Below are 18523 nucleotides of genomic sequence, written 5' to 3' on the forward strand. Positions count from 1 at the left end.
GAGTGAGCTCAGCCAGACACTGATAGACAGACGGTCCCATTCAATCACCTGCCAAGTAGCTTGAAAAAAGGGACAGACTTCTTCAGCAGTTGGGCTTGAGCGAGCCCAGATGCGTAATAGTGAATCGTTGCGCCCTTCTGGCAAGCGTTCCCATTGGCTGAATGCAACGCCGCCATTACTTTTTTGAGCAAACAAGGATAGTCAAGCAGACTTGAGCCTGGTGAGACACCGCCGAGCGAGCTAAAGCGAGCGAGTTGCCGTGTTGAGCGTTGCGAAGTCCACTTGAGCCGACTCAGCACCGTTCGCGTTGCGTCCCGGCAGGGACAGAATAGTAAATAATGTTTGGGGGTGAAGCGTCACTCAAAGTGCCTCTGGCCAATCACAGCGCGTCTTTTCCGGGACTTGCCAGAATCGTGCTACGGTCCACTATCACGCAGCCCAGATGGATGCAGGATTGAGAAATTAACATTTGAACTCAATACTGCCACCATCTGGCGGAGTCAGGTTAAGATGAACTAGGCCCATGTCATTTGTCTCCCATCGCAGGCCTCCTCTCACCCCCTTGCCAGGGGTAGAGCCCTGCTGGGACGAGCCTGCCAGGAGCAGCTACATCCCCCCGCCCGTCAGCCCCCTGTGAGTGCCTGCCTGCACCATAATACAGTGTGTGCTGCGCTGCACTGGCTTGGCTGCATGGTTATTGCATTGCATAGAAACTATGAACTGACACTGACTATTTGCTTTAGCGTGCCACCGGCCTAACCGCATGCACCGACTCTTCTATTTGCATTGATTCGGCTGCATGTACAGTACTTTGTATATGCATTACTTTTATATGTCTACCTTGTGTATTCCTTTGACTAAGTAAGTGTTGACAATGCTGCTGCTCCTGGTGTGGAAAAAATCTTACTTCAAATAGATCCTGGATAGTTGCCATCTGCTTTTATTTTCATATGCTATACCAGCATATGCAAATAGACCTCAGTTCTGCTAAAGAGGAGGAAATAGACAAGAGATTTGCGCGACGGTTGTCATGGTTGCGTAGTTGGTTCTTATCTCATACTGTCACTCTGGCTTGGTTCATTAGCTGCAGTGCTATCAAGGGTGCTGCTGGTCATTATCATAATGCATTTCATTATGGCTGCCTTGGTTTTGTGTATTTTGCCATTTGTTCTCCGCTATTTTTGATTATTTTTGCTTGCGCATTCGTCTATTTTCTTTTTCTCATCAACATGTAGAGTTCCATCTATATAGTGTCCGTCATTTTAAACCCAGCTCGCTGTCTTTGTCTCCTCTGTCAGGCTGTCGTCAGGGAAGATCAGTCCAGAGAGCTCCCCTCCGTCTCGGCCGCGCTCTATTTCCTCGGATGGCTCCCACGGTCCCGGTCTGTACGTCAGGAAGCTGCCAAGCCCCCTGCGAGAGAAGGACAAAGAGCTCTCCTTGTACAAGAAAACCAAGCGTGCAATAGCCGGCAAGAAGTACAGCGTGTCCAAGTACGAGGCTGAGGTGACCACACCCATTGAGCTGATCAGCCGCGGACCCGATGGCCGATTCGTCATGGAGGGCAGCCCGCCGGCGCGCCGCATCCAGGGCTTCCCCTTTGCGGAGGAGTCCGACATGTACCCGGAATTCCGGCAGTCCGACGAGGAGAATGATTTTGACCCCGGGCCTCTGCCCCCCATCATGCCCACGCTCCGGCCCCAGCTCTCCCCTACGTCCTCCAGCCTGGAGTCCACGCAGCCCCCCAACTACAGCCCCCGCCTACACAGGGCCATGGAAGGTATGAGCTTTGTGGAGGGCAGTGCGCTTCACGCCTCAGGGCAGGCACCAGCCTCCCGCTACAGGGGCTTTCCCCAGGGCCCGTTCTATGGGTATCAATCAGGGATTCCACCACCTTTCTACATGCCTGACATCAGCCCGCGTAGCTCCGCTCTGTCCTCCCCTCCGGGCACCGCTGAGGGGCCCTTCGGCTACCCGTCCATCCCAGAGGAGAGTGGGGAGATGGAGCATCATCAGTACACTGCATCTGGCCATTCTCTTTCTCAAATACACAGCCCCCCACCGCGCTCGCCCGAAAGCTGGCAGCCACACGAGTTCCCTTTCCTGGGTCTAGAAGGCCCACGTTTCATATACCCACCCCACCACCCCTTACATCATCCCCAGGACCCCTCCGACCCTCCCCCGTACCCCCCCCACTCTCTTCCCCCGAGCCGCTTGCACCTCCCTCCCCTAAAGGATCCATCTAGCCCTGGTCTCCTGCAGCTGGAGGTCCCTGTGCCTCCTTCAGGCAGAGACAGGCCCTCGGGGCCTCCGGTTAGGCGTTCAGCTATGCAACAGGCCCAGAGTCTCGGCCAGCTCAGACACACATCCCACGGTGTGGGTGTACCAGTGTTGCCTTACCCTGACCCGGCAGCCCGTGCAGGGAGCCCAAGCACAGCCCCGAGTAGTAGCCCTCAGTCCTGGCTCAGCCCGAGGGCAGGGCGCCGGGCTGACCCCAGTCTCCCCCCGCTGGTACTCCAGCCCTCCCGTCTCTCTCCACTCTCCCAAAGTCCCCTTAGCACCCAGCCGGGTTCCCCAGATATCCTAGTGCGGCCTCCGCCCCGCCCCAGCATCCTCCGCACCTCCCGGTCTCTGGAGATGCCAGAGATCACCCTGCAGCCCTCTGCCACCTCTGTTAGTTTCTCTCGGAGGTCTTCGCTGACCACCTCTCCCAGTAGGGGCCAGGGTAGCAGGCAGCCCAGCCCCAGTTACCGTGCCCACATGTCCTATGCCTCCACTGCAGCCAGTTATCCCTCCCAGTCCCCTTCTCCCCCTCCGGAGGGCAGGGATGTTTTCGGGCAGAGGCCGTCCCAGAGAAGGACAGAGGAGGAGATGTTACCGTCAGAACCTTCTCAGCTCCAGATATCCGCCTCAGGGTAGGTGATGCATTACAGCATAGAATAGCCATACATTCACATACGGAGGAGATTTACAGTAACTCCCCAGCTCTCTATTCCAAATTTGCTCTCTATTCAAATTATTTTTTTACTTAACTTGAATTTTTAACTTGTTTCCTTTAGGCAAAGCAATAATGCATATTTTTTGCAATAATATGCAGAAAGCATGTGATTGCATTTAGCACACATTTTATCTGTTTGAGATAAAATGTTTCTAAGATTTTGACAACTCAATGGCATGTGTAAGCTGAATTTGATCCTTGAAATAATGTCCTGTCACTATTATGGATGATTTTTTTAAATTGTGTCACTGGCTTACAGTGCAAGTAGAAATCAAATCTTAATGTGATGATTGGATGAACATTTGAAAAAATACTGCCATATTTTTGTTGTGTTCTAAATTCTAAATCTGACATGGCAAATACAAGCTAGATAACAATTTGGTTTTGAAGAGTATGAAAGTATAACATAATAGAATCAATGAAATTGAAAATGAAATGCATAAAGTAGTTGTGAAAATTATGTTGGTGCTCTTCATTCAGTATCATAATTACATTATTGTGTACTTGATGTACATTTGTGTATTTCTATTATGGTTAGACTCAAAACGTAAGACATATTATCCTCAGCTTGAGTTAGTGTAATTGTATTTTAATTATCTGAATGTTAGGATTAAATCTGACAAAAAGAGCAGTTTATAACTTTAATTACATCCAATATTTTCATGCACTGGAACTTTCATATCCAGTTTAACGCAGGGTGAGACAGCTAAAGCCTATGTAAAAGCATACCTGAGGCGCATATATACAGTTGTACCCCGTAGAGTTTCTAGACTACATACCTTCCTACTACCCCCCGCACCCACCTTACCACCCTCTGAACCCCACAAACAGGGGTGTCGCACCTAATTCTGGGCCCTGGGTACTTTAACTATTGAAAAATAGCTGATATACAAGCTCACAGCGCGGCACCGAGTGCAGTGCTGCGAGCTCGTAGATCTGCTATTTTTGAAAAATCATGAACATTTGTGCAAGTTTTTGAATATTTCAAATCCTTCTAAGGTTTTTTGAAAAACCTATGTTTCTATGTCAGTGGTGCTCAAACCTTTTCATGTGAAGGACCCCCAAAATGATGTGTATTTGGCCACGGACCCCCATCTAAAATATTTAGTTCCAGGGACCCCCCAGAAGCAACATTTGAGTTACAAATGTTCGCTTAAAAAATACATATATTCAAAGATTTGCACACATTTTCACGACTTTTCAAAAATAGCAGATCTACAAGCTTGCAGTGCGGCACTCAGTGCCGCGCTGTGAGCTTGTATATCTGCTATTTTTCAATAGCTAAAGTATAAAACAATTAAGGCTTCTCCACCTTGGGCCCTAGTAACTCAGTTCCACTTTCCCCCCCTTGTGACGCCCCTGAGCACAGTGTAAAGGACTTAGTAGAGGCTTTCTCCTCCAGTATCACGGGCCTTTGTGGGGGAGTAGCATATAGGGCTGCTGCAGTTTGTACAGGGTAAGGGTCTTACCTCATTTGTTTTTGATTGATCTCAGCTATCTGGGCAGCGGTGTTGTGACCCGGCCCCCTACGCCGCAATAGGTAAGGGTCGGACCCATGTCTGAGAGGGGAGGGGTCAGCAGGGGGACGGATCTAATCACTCTCTCCTTTAAAGGGGAATCGCTTTGGGTTGTGCCTCTGTACTGGATTCAAGTTAAGTATAGCTAATGGTAATGACTGCAGGATGCATTCTCAATACAGTTCCAAGGCACAATGAGCCTGCTGTAGGGTAGGCTACAGTCAAAAAGGCTTGTGGACCATACAAGGAGGAGGTTTTGGACTGTGGAGTAGCATTTTGATCCTGTTTTGATTTGCGGAACTCGGGCACAAGTTTCCCTGCACAAAAGCCTTGAATCAATAGAGGACCCACATTGCCGATAGACTGGAGTATTCCCCTTTAAAGTTTTGTTTCATGTGCAAAATGCCATGCATGCATTCTCTAAATCTATCTCTATGACCAAACAAATAACAATAATAATTCTAAATTCTCTGTCACATTTGTTGTCCTAAGTGCTTTCGTTTTCTGTCATGTGACTGTTTTTAATGGCCATTTCCTCTTCCTGTCATGTGACTGTTCTTTAACGGCCATTTCCTCTTCCTGCCATCTCCTCCCGTCAGCATGGTGAAGCCTCTGTACGCAGTGTTCATGTTTATGGAATTGTGCTGTACAGTGTTCATGTTTATGGAAATTGTAATTTATTCAACACACTGTGGCCGCTGCACACAGTAGTGATGATAATGGAAATGTGTGCTGCATCTGTCCAGGACTGTTGAACATGCTCAGATTTGTCTCCCCCTCTCTGCTAATGGCTTTCAATTTCTCTCTCCACAGTGGCAAATGACGGACAGCCTCTCTAGAGCTTTGTGTTCCTATGCCTTTTGAAACGATACATGTTTGGCACAACAACCTGACTTAATGTATCACTAAGTCAGGTTTTGGCGGCTGGTGTATTTGATCTTTTGAAAGGCAAAGACATTGAGCTAACATTGAACCTCATGAACCTCCATGTTTAGCGTTTGTGAGGTTGTTTTTGGATATTAGTATTTTTACATGCATCTTTCTATGAGAGATGGACAACAAAACCAGAATTCGGTACGAGGTAAAACCATTTTTTAAACAGACTGCATATTCTGTTCATGAAGTTGTTGTGATTTGATTCATGATAGACTGAATCACTATTCTACATTTTTACAAATGAAAAAAGAACCAACGGGTGATTATGTTTAATATGTGGCACTCGTAAAATGAAAATACCTCTTACGGGGATTTAAAAAAAAGAGAATCCTGTCTGTTTCCCATTTTGAAGAAGGACCGTCATACAGTACATACATCCATCTTGTATATAAAAAAGAAACAGCCCAGAAACTGGCTGAAATGACACTGTTATTATGCAAACAGTGATTTAGCTGATTTTCATTTCATGTTTTTTTTTTACAGAAAGGTCCAATATTTTCAGTCCCAATCCAGAATATGAATGAGTCCAATGTAGTGATGTTTCTTTTTTATATAATGACATGGTGCTGACATTGCTGTATGTCTCTGCATAACATGAGTTTCAATCATTGTAACTAAATACTGCACAATGAGCCAGATTTTATGTTATGGTGGTCCAGGGAATAATTGATATCAGTCCTGCCCTTGAGGCATTTGTGATTGATATACCCTAATAAATCCTGGATTGGGGCTTTCGTCCAGATTTTAAGCAGAAATTGATTAAAAGCCAATGATATCATACAGTATGATACTATCAACTAATCATTCATTCATTCATTCATTCATTCATTAAGTCAGCCATTGGTAATTTTCCTTGTTTCTTTCTTTCTCACTATCTTTCTTTTTTCTTTCTCGAACTTATTGCTCATTAATGCAGGCAGAGATGAAAATTCTTCTTAGTGAAAGAGATGATTAGAAGCACCAGAGCTCTTTAAATCATGATAGAGCCTGTTGGAAATTGGAATCAAAGTGTGCCATTTTGGCTTTTCACCTTGGGGAGATAGCGCTCCCTGCTGGCGGACAAATACAAACCTTGGGTTGCACGTCTTTCCCCTTCTCCACAGGGAGCCTCTAGGAGCGTCTAGTCATCCTGCCGGGTCTGAGAGTTTACAAGCACTGCTCCAACACTGTATTACTAAAGCCAAGGGCAACACCAATAACAACTCAACCTCCAGGAGGAGAACAGGTGACCATCATATTTTAACCACAGACATGTAGGTGTATGTAGGCCCTGATTTCTCACATGTCCCTCTTCTAGTGCCACTATGAGGCCCGATTTTTGCTAAACACATTTTTGGACACTGCTTTTGTGCCCTAAAATCACGCAAAGCGGTACACAGTATCTCTAAAGTCATGTCATCAACATGGATCTGTCCCATTTCCCATATTCCCTCCTGATTTGTGTATGCGATCTGGCCGTCACTTATCTCCCGATTAGGGAGTCTTAGAGATACGTTACATAGTTTATATAAATGTATTTGTGAATTAATTTTCTCCATTGACTTTAATTAAAAATGTAACTTTTCCCAAATATGGAGATGACTGACATCATAGATGTAGTAGTAGTAGTAGAGTTTATTTGGTCATTTAAAAATAGAATACATAGATTTCATTTTCACATGAATTTTTCATTATTTTTTAACCAAAAAGGTATAGGCTGAAGCCCATTGGCTTATTTTGCCTAACCTTGTCACGATCACTCAGATAACCGCAGTAAACTCTTAAGGAAAACAAAAGAAACAAGCAAAAACAAACAAAAAACAAAGCTCTGAACATTTCTTACAAAAAATAAATAAGTAATAATGTATACTTATGTATATACATATATACACATACATTATATACAACCACAAAACACCAATTTTGTCTGACATCATAGACCACTTGAGACTGGCACAGTATGTCCACATATGGGCATTCACTGATATGGGCTTATTATTGATGACATCAGGGATCTCCATATACAGTATGGGTATAAAAGGGACTAGGATGGAATGGTTATGGTTAGCACCGCTCAAATAGGGACGAGGACTGACAGATACAGAGATATTTGCAAGTGTGACCCGCGTCATCGCAACCACAGTTGCAATTTCCAATTGCATCTTTCTAGTTATTATTACTATTATACTGTATGTATGTACAACACATACTGCATGCATACTATACATGTGTGTAAGGATGTGCACTGCATACAGTATGTGCATTGTGTGTGTGTGTGTGTGTGTGTGTGTGTGTGTGTGTGTGTGTGTGTGTGTGTGTGTAATACAATTTTTTTTCCTCTAATTTTAATACTACTTTACAGCGTTATGTATGTAGTGTGCTAATTTTAATTGTTTTCACCAAAACCTACAGCTTGTGCTTTGTACATCCGTTTTCAAAAGGTGCTATACAAAATACAAATAAAGATGATCATTATGACGACTTCACTGATGACCCTCTGTCTCCATCCCAGGTGTGCCTCCCTCTCAGACCCAGCAGCAGTCTCAGACAACCCTGGAGAGAAAGGATCTCCACTTCCAGAGGAAGAAAAAACGTCCGAAGAGAAAAAACCTGTATCTTTATTTGACCTCCTTCCTGCACCGGCGCAGGCGCTCTGAGGAGGACCAGACGGGCATCCTGGCCAGCACAGACTCCGATGGACCAAACTATGGGACTCTACGCTGACCTGTATGCCCACCACTGTCAAACGACAAGCCAAGCCATGGGACTCCACTACGCTGACAACACCCCCGACATCCCCACCTCCCTGTCAAGATAATACTCAACTCTCTCTAGGTCTTCCCCCTGTGTGTCGCAGTGGGAGCCGTCACATCAAGTACTCCAGGGAAACCTGTCTCTGGTGTTTTTTTTCTAATCATTTGAAAGCAAGAACGGTGGATTTTGTTCTGAGTTGTCGCCACACTAGTTATCTCTGAAGAATCTCATCTAAAATAAACTTAGCTCTGAAAATATATTATGTACATAAAATAGTAAAAGAAGGGGATTAAACTCCTACTGTAATAAAAGAAAAAAATATATGGGTTGAATAGTTCATCAAGGTACAACCTTCATTCACTGGTCATTGAGGGATCCATATCTTTAGATGTTTCAGTGACACAGTGTACTGTTAAACCTGGTGCGTCTCTGGACTGGGATACGACTCTACCTTTCCTACAATACAAATAGTGTCAGTATCTAACACAGGGTTCTTATCACAAAATATACCTCAGAGTAAGCGCAGAGTTGCTGTAATTCTTGTGGTATACTGTACGTACTTACCTTTTTACACATAAAATGTATGGATAAAAAGGTTTAATATCACACACCGCATCCGTGAAACAAACAATATGGCCTAACTTTTATATGATTTTGAAGCTTTTTACGCTCAAATTAACTGGGGTATTTTGTTCGATTTTGATTATTATAATTTGTTTCCAATACAAACCATGCTGTTATGCTCGTCATCCAGATCATTAGAAGACACACTGTCTTAATTGTTAGTGCTTGATGGTGGTGTGTTTGATACTGTCATCATGGCATTCTCTTATGGATTAGAGACCATAGGCTTCAATCACATCAAACTAAAAGTTGGACTCTCCTGCTCAAAAGGAGGAACTGGTAAGGAACAGGAACAGGGTGATGAATTGTGATGTGTATTGTAGTATTTCATTAAGATGAAATCATTTGTGAAATGAGGCACAAATCTAGGTGCCTTTTTTGCCTTTTTCTCTATTGTTTTTTGTTTTTTACATAAGAATCAACTGCCTTTTTATTCGCCTTCTCACGTGTCTGTTCTGGGAGTGTATTGGTTTTTATTTGTTCTCTGCCAAGGACACACAAGGAAATGCTACAGAAGATGCATTACCCTGGATTCTTTTTTATATTTTAAATGGGTACCTATTTGTACCTATTGTGTATATTCCAGTTATAGAACAGAATATGATAACAATTAGTGAAACACAACAGTCATCTGGGTTTCAAAATATAACGCTGAAGCTTGGATTTTTAAAACACAAATAAACCATGTGTATAGTGTCATTTGAAAAGTGCATACACACACTGTACTGTAGTTCTCATGCCGATAGAAACAGTTGGCACAGATGTTCATGTTTCAAAACACTTGTTAGAACAGAAGATGATTGCTGTTGCTTTGCAAAGTTGGGGGAAAAGTTCACAGCGGTTGCCTGGGTGCAGTTCTGCAATTACAGGCTGCAGATAATATTCAAATTGTGGCCATTCTGACTGTTTATCTCTCTCTTAACAATTGTATATTACTTGCTAGCTATTTCTCTGTACGTTTGTTAATTTTCAACACTAACCGATAATGAATGTATGTTTTTGCTGTACAGGAAATGAATGTCCCAATGTCACAGTACAATGAATGACCTGACCCATATTGTTAATAGTGCAGCTGTAATTGGTAAGATGCCCACATAACAAGTCCAAGCTTTTATTTATTCCTTAGTTATTCCTGTATAATTTGGCAAGAGGATGATAACTAGTAATACCACCCGGGTTTTAAACCCTGCTCCCGTCATTCTAATGGCAACAATCACTTTTTTTCCCCTTCTATCTCAAAGGCTAAGTCAGTCGTTAGAAGCTAAATTCAATTTAGTTTTGCGGCCACTTGCAAATCACATGTTTTCCAGTAAGTATCCACATGAATCAATTGATCCTATATCTGCTTACACTGAAATCATAAAAAGTCTTGATAAGTGAGAAAGTGATGATTGCCTGAAAATCGAGTTGTTTGAAATTGATACATCGAAGTGCATATTCTACTGTAAGAATTGGTTTCATGTAAGATATGGGGGGAAAATTTATATTTGTTATGTACTGTACATGGTGTGTATTGTATTTGTAAAGATAAATCAAACCATGTTTTACAGGAAAATGTTCTGTGTATAAGGATGTATGAAAAGATGATAGGATTCAAAGGAAAAATTAGATTATATATATAAAAAAAAGTATTTGCTTACAGTATGGCTTTAAGTGGACAGTGTTTATAAAACATTTTAAGGTGCCTCATTTGTCATACTTTAGCAAACATTATTTTATCTGAAAAGAAAAGAAACCTACAGTAAATGTTAGTACCGTACAATGTATTATTGCCATAGCCCGTTGGCCGCACAAGTTGAGTAGTATTTTCTCTGATGTATAGTATGTGAATGCCAATTCGAAAAGCTTTAGATGCGGAAATGTGTTGCCCCTATATCCTTTATGGGACAAAGAATTCAAAATGCATTTTCCCCTTTCATGAGCACACACTGTATGTAGATTCACTCAAGATCACTTGCCTTCAGATGTCCAAAGCAAATTTACTGAAGGAAATCTTTCCAAGAATCACAGACATCATGGTCATGTACAATGTGCCGTGGGAGAAATTGTGTTTACATTAGTTTGATATGAAAAACAGTGTGTTAGGGCATAGGTGCTTTGAACATTACGACTTGGTGCTATGGTAATCTTTGTGGTGCTTTAGAATAGAGGTCTTTGCCACAAGCAACTCTTCAGTCCTCTGTGTTTGAATAACTAAACTAGCTCCGTTATACAATATAGGTCCTATCATTGCAGTATCATGGTGTAATTACAGTGATAAAACCATACTGAACATGGGAAGTATTTGTATTTAAGCTCAAATGATAGACTTGAGTGTTCAAATGGGCTCAAGATTACCTATTTCTTTAGTGTGTTTGTCTTGTCTGTGCTTCCAAGGTACCCTCTCCAAATTATAATTGTGTTGATATTGATAATATTAACCGAGAGTGGAGGAGAAACAATAAAATTGTCACCATCAACCTGATTTGGATTAGCAGTAGATACAACAAGGCACAAGAGAGGGGATCTGAGAGCATGGTCAGGTCACAAGGACATCTTCCTACACACTTTCTACAGGTTTATAAACTTAGGTTGACACGCACTGTTTCAAGCACACCACTGCAGGGCTTCTTGCATTATCTCACCACCTTTGACAATAAGACTCTTACTGGTACTGTACAGTATAGCCATGGGTATTCATCAGACCACATTTGTATTTATGCTGGTTCTCCTAGTGAAGGTATTGGGAAAGTTATTACTCATACATGCTTTCCAGGTAGGATTTTACAAAGGTATGTAGTCTTCCGGACTCTTTTGCATTATTCAACAAAAACATGTACAGTGTTAAAGAGGGCTGCTTTGGAGGTACTGTTAGATCAAGTTTTGTTTTTTCCAATTTCTCTGCTTACAGCTTTTAGTGCATCATTAGGTGCTGGTAGGATAATACTTAGAGCCAATTTAATTTTATTGTATTAATCTTGCATGTAGAGACAATACAAAATGCCTATTTAGCAATCATTCATGGACATCCAAACTGGTTGTTATTGGACAGAAAATAGAATATGTAGTATTTTCTATATTCTCAGTTTTTTCATGTGTACCAGCACTGATAAACTAGAATGTATTATTCTCGTAGGCTACAATAAGCACTACATTGTTGACTGTTTTAGCAGATGCTCATACTCAAGCAAACTAAGTAGTGCTTAAAGGAAGAAAATGTACAACATTTCATGTCGTTTTCATCCATCGAAATCTGTGCTGTACATCACATGTTTACATTCTGTATTCTATGTTGTTTTTTGTGTATAATCTGTTTCCATAATGTTCTTTCAATTGAAATGTGTATCAATAATGTTCATATGTAAATACTTCAAAACAAAAACATAATACTTCTTACTTTTTGTCTGTTTCAAAATGACCTGATGGTTTTTGTTCTGTTAGTTTTTTTTTTTTTTTTTTTTTTTTTCAGGGTTTGACATTCAGTTGTGTCATTACATCAGGTAGTTGGCTTCACTTTTTTTGTGAGCAATTAACTCATGCTGTATGGTGCTGTACCAAAGCCTTATGTATAAAAACTTGTATTGGTTTTCTCGTTTGCCACTGCTGTCCAGGGAATTCTGTATTGTCTGAGATCATTTGTTACTCACTCCTCATGTTCAACTGCCATGGAACTTTGTTCTTCAAAAGAAATAGACACTGAGCAAAAATAATAAAGAAAAAACATTCTAGCCTACTGGCACATGTAGCCTTGTGAGGAATAGAGGCTTTGTGACTGGAGTCCACAGCTCTAGGAAAATGGCATAACATTGTATAGGGAAATGCATAGGCTTACTTCCGGTGGCCCATAATGATGTAGAAATAGGCCTAGCGCATGATGGACAGTATGATCTATCTATCGGCATGTCTGTGAGAATATGAAAGCAGTGTTGTATTCATGTCACCATATCATTTCAAATGCTTAGTCCCATTCAAAATTTTCCTCTCAAAGTTTTGTATTTTGATATAATAAAAAAAATGAAAAGATGTTTGCCTGTTTGTTTTTTGTTCTTGTTTTACTGCTGTTGTTCCTTCTGTCTTCAGAATCAGATTGACATTCTGCTCTAAGGTGTAGTTCAACTGCTGGACACAAGGTGTAAGTGTTGGGCTGTGGGAGAGGAGTGATAGAATCAGGTCAGGGATTTTCTTTCTTTTAAGTACTGATAGCAAGCTGGTAATCTACTCTGAGGTATACATTTTCACAACCATCCATATCATATGATCTCCCTGTTAGTATACACAAAAATACCTGTTTTCATACTCTGAGAACCACATGATAGGTTAGAGTCTAGAGATAGAAATCTTGTTTGAAACAGAAAACTGACCAAAAAGACATAAATCCTACAGGCCTACAGTTGTTTGATAATAACTATACTAACTAGACTATAACAACATATATATTTTTCTGTCAAAGATGTTAACCCTTAGTTACCATACAGACTGAGTAGGCTACTTAACCATGTAGACCACACACTCACACACACTCTCTCTCTCTCTCTCTCTCTCTCTCTCTCTCTCTCTCTCTCTCTCTCTCTCTCTCACACACACACACACACACACACCACAAATATGAGGTCCTTCAAGATGACCTTTGTACTCTTGTTCAAATTCCTCCTCCAACAGGCTTGGGAGCAAACAAATGAACAACTATCTGCATTCTAGATGCATCTGAAGTGAGGTTGGTCTGTTTTGGCCAAATGCAAAATCCTAAGGCCAAATTCAACAACGATCTGTAGGCTTGGCTATGTACTTTATTGGAGCAGGCTATTGCCCAAAAACATACATTAGGCCTACCTTCACAAACGACACACAGTCAAATACTATAGGTAATAATAATAATTATTATTATTAATATTAATATTATTAATATTAGGCTGATATTAATATTATTACAACAACACCCAGAAAGATTGCATTTTGCCGAGTTATTTTATGGACCACAAACATTATGTGCGTGGGCACGCCATTGGCTGCGCGCGCTCGTCATGATCGAGTGCAGGCAGAATTTTTCTCAGCTGAGATACGAGGCTGTACCGTACCGCACGGAACGACTCACTCCCTCTCACTCACCAAAGGATCGAACCGGTGTGTGGCGGTACGTGGTGATGATGATGATGATGGTTGTACAGTTACAGTTCAATTTGGATCGGATGAATGCACCAGCACCTCTGATCATGACGACCAGCTGTCAAGGTGATCTGTCGCAGACCGTCTCTGTGTGGTCGGAGTGCAGCGCAGAAGAATCTGGCCAGCGTTTGGTCTGAAGAGAAGCTGTCCCGCTCCCGCATAACAAGAAGCAACAGAGTGCTGTTGGAGCACTTAACAGGTAGGCTGCTTTAAAGCAGTGCTTCTCGAACCTTTTCGTGTCAAGGACCCCCAAATTGACACTTATCAGTGTCCCCCATTTGAAAAGATATGCCAGGGACCCCCATAAGAGAATAATTCATAATTTTGGACCCAGATTTGTACCCATTTGTACATTCTCAAGAGACAGAGTTACAGAAATACAGACCCATAAGGGTCCATCCATTTGGTTCCTAACTATCATTTAGCTGGGGACCCCCTGGAACTCCGTCAAGGACTCGGGGGTCCCCGGACCCCACTTTGAGAACCAATGGTTAAGTGTTCATTTAACTCTCTGAAACCTGTATCCATTTTGGTTACAAACTATCTATCCAATCCTTTAGCTGCTGAGCCCCCACCTCCCCACCCACCCACCCCTACACCCACTTCAATTGGCTTCCGGGGTCCCCGGACCCTACGTTGAGAGCCATAATTGGCCTCCGGGGTCCCCGGACCCTACGTTGAGAGCCATTTTCAAAGCATTGAAACCCTTGGCATGAACGATGAGTTGAGTAGGAGGTTTTTCCTTTTTGGTGCATGTACCCTATATTTGCTGGACAAAATTGGAATGCTTGTTTTTGGTGTGGGACTTCTCACACCCAAAACAAGGCGAGCACAAACAACCAACACTGAAGTTGAAAGGAAGAATAATATTGTGCCTCGCTGCAACACAGTGGTCTATCAGGCCTGCAGGGTCAGTCAGAGAAGATGATACAGATGCATTTTTTCAAATTGTGTTTTTGCTAGATAGGATTAGACGAATTAAAGGATGTCCAGTTGAGGTAGCCTATTTTGTATCATGGTCCTATTTTTTATCTATTGTTATGAATCTATTATTTCATTTTGAATAATTTAGTATGCTTAGGCTACCTATAATAATAGTATAATATTTATTATAATTAGTCTACACAGTAAAATCCAGAGTGTTCATTTGCAGATCCATTTGTACAGTCTGGGTCAGAGGGGTCTTCAGAGTTAGCCAGGGGGTTCTCCAAATCTTTCAATCCTTTTTATATTAACAACGTGAAGTATCCATATTCTGAGAACTGTAGCCAAAAATAGCAGATCTACAAGTGAGCTTGTAGATCGGCTATTTTCGGCATAGAGGTTTGGTGTAGAGGGGAAAAAGAGCAGATTAAGTACAGAATAAAAGGTCAAGTTTATTAGGTAATGACGGCTCAAGTGGTTAAATATCTGAAAACACAAATTGACATGAATCCAAAATACACTGATGATTGTGCTGTCAAATGATGAAATCTATGAAAAAAGGTTGTGGGGGTCCCTACCTCATCTATCTCTCAACTAAGGGGTCCTTGGCCTGAAAACGTTGAAGAGCCCAGGTCTAAGAGTTAAATGAACACTGATCATTGTATTGTGTACTACTGTACTTAGCCTTACTTAGCCTTACTGTACTGTAGCTCATTGCCTGGGGCGAGGGTGTATTGCACAGATGTAAACTGACAGGTTTGTGGTTTAATTTGGAGAAATAGCATGTATTCTGAGAATGACTCTTTCCATAAGCCAATATCTAGATTAGTTGCCAGTCGGCAAAAGGTTAGGGATATTATTCTTCATATTAAGGCTGTGACATTTAGGAATTACTATAACTAGAGGTTCGCGGCCCTTCGGGCCGCTCACATCTAGAGATCGCGCCTGCTTTGCAGGCGCTCACAGCTACGTTGCAGCAGTGATCCACCCACATCCATCCACCCACATCCATCCGTCCACATCCATCCATCCATCCATCCATCCACATCCATCCATCCATCCATCCACGCATCCATCCATCCATCCACATCCATCCATCCATCCACGCATCCATCCATCCATCCATCCACATCCATCCATCCATCCATCCACATCCATCCATCCATCTATCCATCCACATCCATCCATCCATCCATCCATCCACATACATGCATCCATCCACATCCACATACATCCATGCATCCATCCATCAACATCCATCCATCCATCCATCCACATCCATCCATCCATCCATCCACATCCATCCATCCACATCCATCCATCCATCCATCCATCCATCCATCCACATCCATCCATCCATCCATCCACATCCATCCATCCACATCCATCCATCCATCCATCCATCCATCCACATCCATCCATCCACATCCATCCATCCATCCATCCACATCCATCCATCCACATCCATCCACATCCATCCATCCATCCACATCCACATCCATCCATCCATCCATCCATCCATCCATCCATCCATCCATCCACATCCATCCACATCCATCCATCCATCCACATCCATCCATCCACATCCATCCATCCATCCATCCATCCATCCATCCATCCATCCACATCCATCCATCCATCCACAATCCATCCACCCACCCACCCATCCATCCATCCATCCATCCACATCCATCCATCCACATCCATCCACATCCATCCATCCATCCATCCATCCATCCATCCACATCCATCCATCCATCCACATCCATCCATCCATCCACATCCATCCATCCACATCCATCCATCCACATCCATCCATCCACATCCATCCATCCATCCATCCATCCACATTAGGGTGGATCTTAAATCGCCTTTTTTTGATTTTCTTGAGTCTCACCCCCCAATTATGTTCCTATGTACAAAAAAATGCTTTGGTTAAAATTTGGTTGAATTTCAAGCATATTTAGAGGTAGCTCAATCAAGTCAAAGATTGTACATTGTATTGGTCAAAATCGAATTGCACTGCAGGCACATTTAAGTTATACATTACACATTATTCTTATACTAAGCACAGAAATTATATTTTTTAAGCTTACAAATCTAAACACAAATCTGATTACATGTTTGTCATGTCAAACCAGAATTAATGTATTGTAGGAAATAACAAAGCAAAAAATGACAAATTGCTATTTTTCATTTAACGTGCAGAATGACATGTCTTTATTGCACACTCTTCAATCATACTCACAACACACAACAAGCACACAGCCCCACTTCCTTGTTTACCCCCAAAACCCCCGAAAGTCACTGTAGTATAGTAATTCAGTAGTTACTGATCAATTAAAGTTTGTTTACGGCTATCGGGATACTTGTGCCGATGGATCTGCAGAATTCGCAGCAATCACTGGAGTTGGGACTCATCTTTAGTAATGAGACCACAATATTCTTGTATTAGGGCAACCCCACGCTCTGCATGATCATTGACAACATTCATCGCCTTCACTACAGCCAGAGCTTCTTAGTCCTCCCTGGGCTCCCACTCATCGGGATCAATGTCAAGGATGTAATCTGGGAGATCCATCATTTTTAAAAGCACCTTGGATTTGGGAGACACAACATCTTCAATGTTCTTCCTTGCAATTGTTCCAAGTTCAACAGTAATTCTCTTCATATGCCCCTATCTTATTTGGCTCCAGAGATCGTCGGACTTGCATTGTTTGACAGTCAAGTGAGTGGGCAAACGAAGAGGCTGATGGTGAGAGCCATGAAAGATGGAAATGAAGAGAATTTCTGTTGACTTTGGAACAATTGCAAGGAAGAACATTGAAGATGTTGTGTCTCCCAAATCCAAGGTGCTTTTCAAAATGATGGATCTCCCAGATGACTTCCTTGATGTTGATCCCGATGAGTGGGAGCCCAGGGAGGACTAAGAAGCTCTGGCTGTAGTGAAGGCGATGAATGTTGTCAATGATCATGCAGAGCGTGGGGTTGCCCTAATACAAGAATATTGTGGTCTCATTACTAAAGATGAGTCCCAACTCCAGTACTTGCTGCAAATTCTGCAGAACCATTGGCACAAGTATCCCGATAGCCGTAAACACACTTTAATTGATCAGTAACTACTGAATTACTATACTACAGTGACTTTCGGGGGTTTTGGGGGTAAACAAGGAAGTGGGGCTGTGTGCTTGTTGTGTGTTGTGAGTATGATTGAAGAGTGTGCAATAAAGACATGTCATTCTGCACGTTAAATGAAAAATTGTAATTTGTAATTTTTTGCTGTTATTTCCTACAATACATTAATTCTGGTTTGACATGACAAACATGTAATCAGATTTGTGTTTAGATTTGTAAGCTTAAAAAATATAATTTCTGTGCTTAGTATAAGAATAATGTGTAATGTATAACTTAAATGTGCCTGCAGTGCAATTCGATTTTGACCAATAAAATGTACAATCTTTGACTTGATTGAGCTACCTCTAAATATGCTTGAAATTCAACCAAATTTTAACCAAAGCAGTTTTTTGTACATAGGAACATAATTGGGGGGTGAGACTCAAGAAAATCTAAAAAAGGCGATTTAAGATCCACCCTAATCCACATCCATCCATCCATCCGTCCACATCCATCCATCCATCCGTCCACATCCATG

At 42.1% G+C, this 18523-nt stretch overlaps 2 protein-coding genes across 2 annotated transcripts in view; both read left to right on the forward strand.

Moving 5' to 3' along the window:
- igsf9ba (immunoglobulin superfamily, member 9Ba) overlaps nt 1-8151 on the forward strand; it is a gene marked incomplete at both ends in the record, with an annotated part of 90574 nt that extends 82423 nt beyond the window's left edge. Inside the window, 4 exons of the mRNA XM_080732254.1 lie at nt 547-633; nt 1299-2912; nt 6552-6673; nt 7940-8151. Coding sequence (XP_080588380.1) covers nt 547-633; nt 1299-2912; nt 6552-6673; nt 7940-8151 — 2035 coding nt within the window. The remainder of the gene's footprint in view (nt 1-546; nt 634-1298; nt 2913-6551; nt 6674-7939) is intronic.
- Nucleotides 8152-13885: 5734 nt separating this feature from the next.
- Nucleotides 13886-18523, forward strand: part of arhgap32a (Rho GTPase activating protein 32a) — a 48094-nt gene continuing 43456 nt past the window's right edge. The window contains exon 1 of the mRNA XM_080732252.1: nt 13886-14146. The gene's annotated coding sequence lies outside the window, so the exon portion shown is untranslated. The remainder of the gene's footprint in view (nt 14147-18523) is intronic.

Source organism: Nannobrachium achirus (assembly GCF_963921795.1).
Source record: "Nannobrachium achirus genome assembly, chromosome: 8".
Lineage (NCBI taxonomy): Eukaryota > Metazoa > Chordata > Actinopteri > Myctophiformes > Myctophidae > Nannobrachium > Nannobrachium achirus.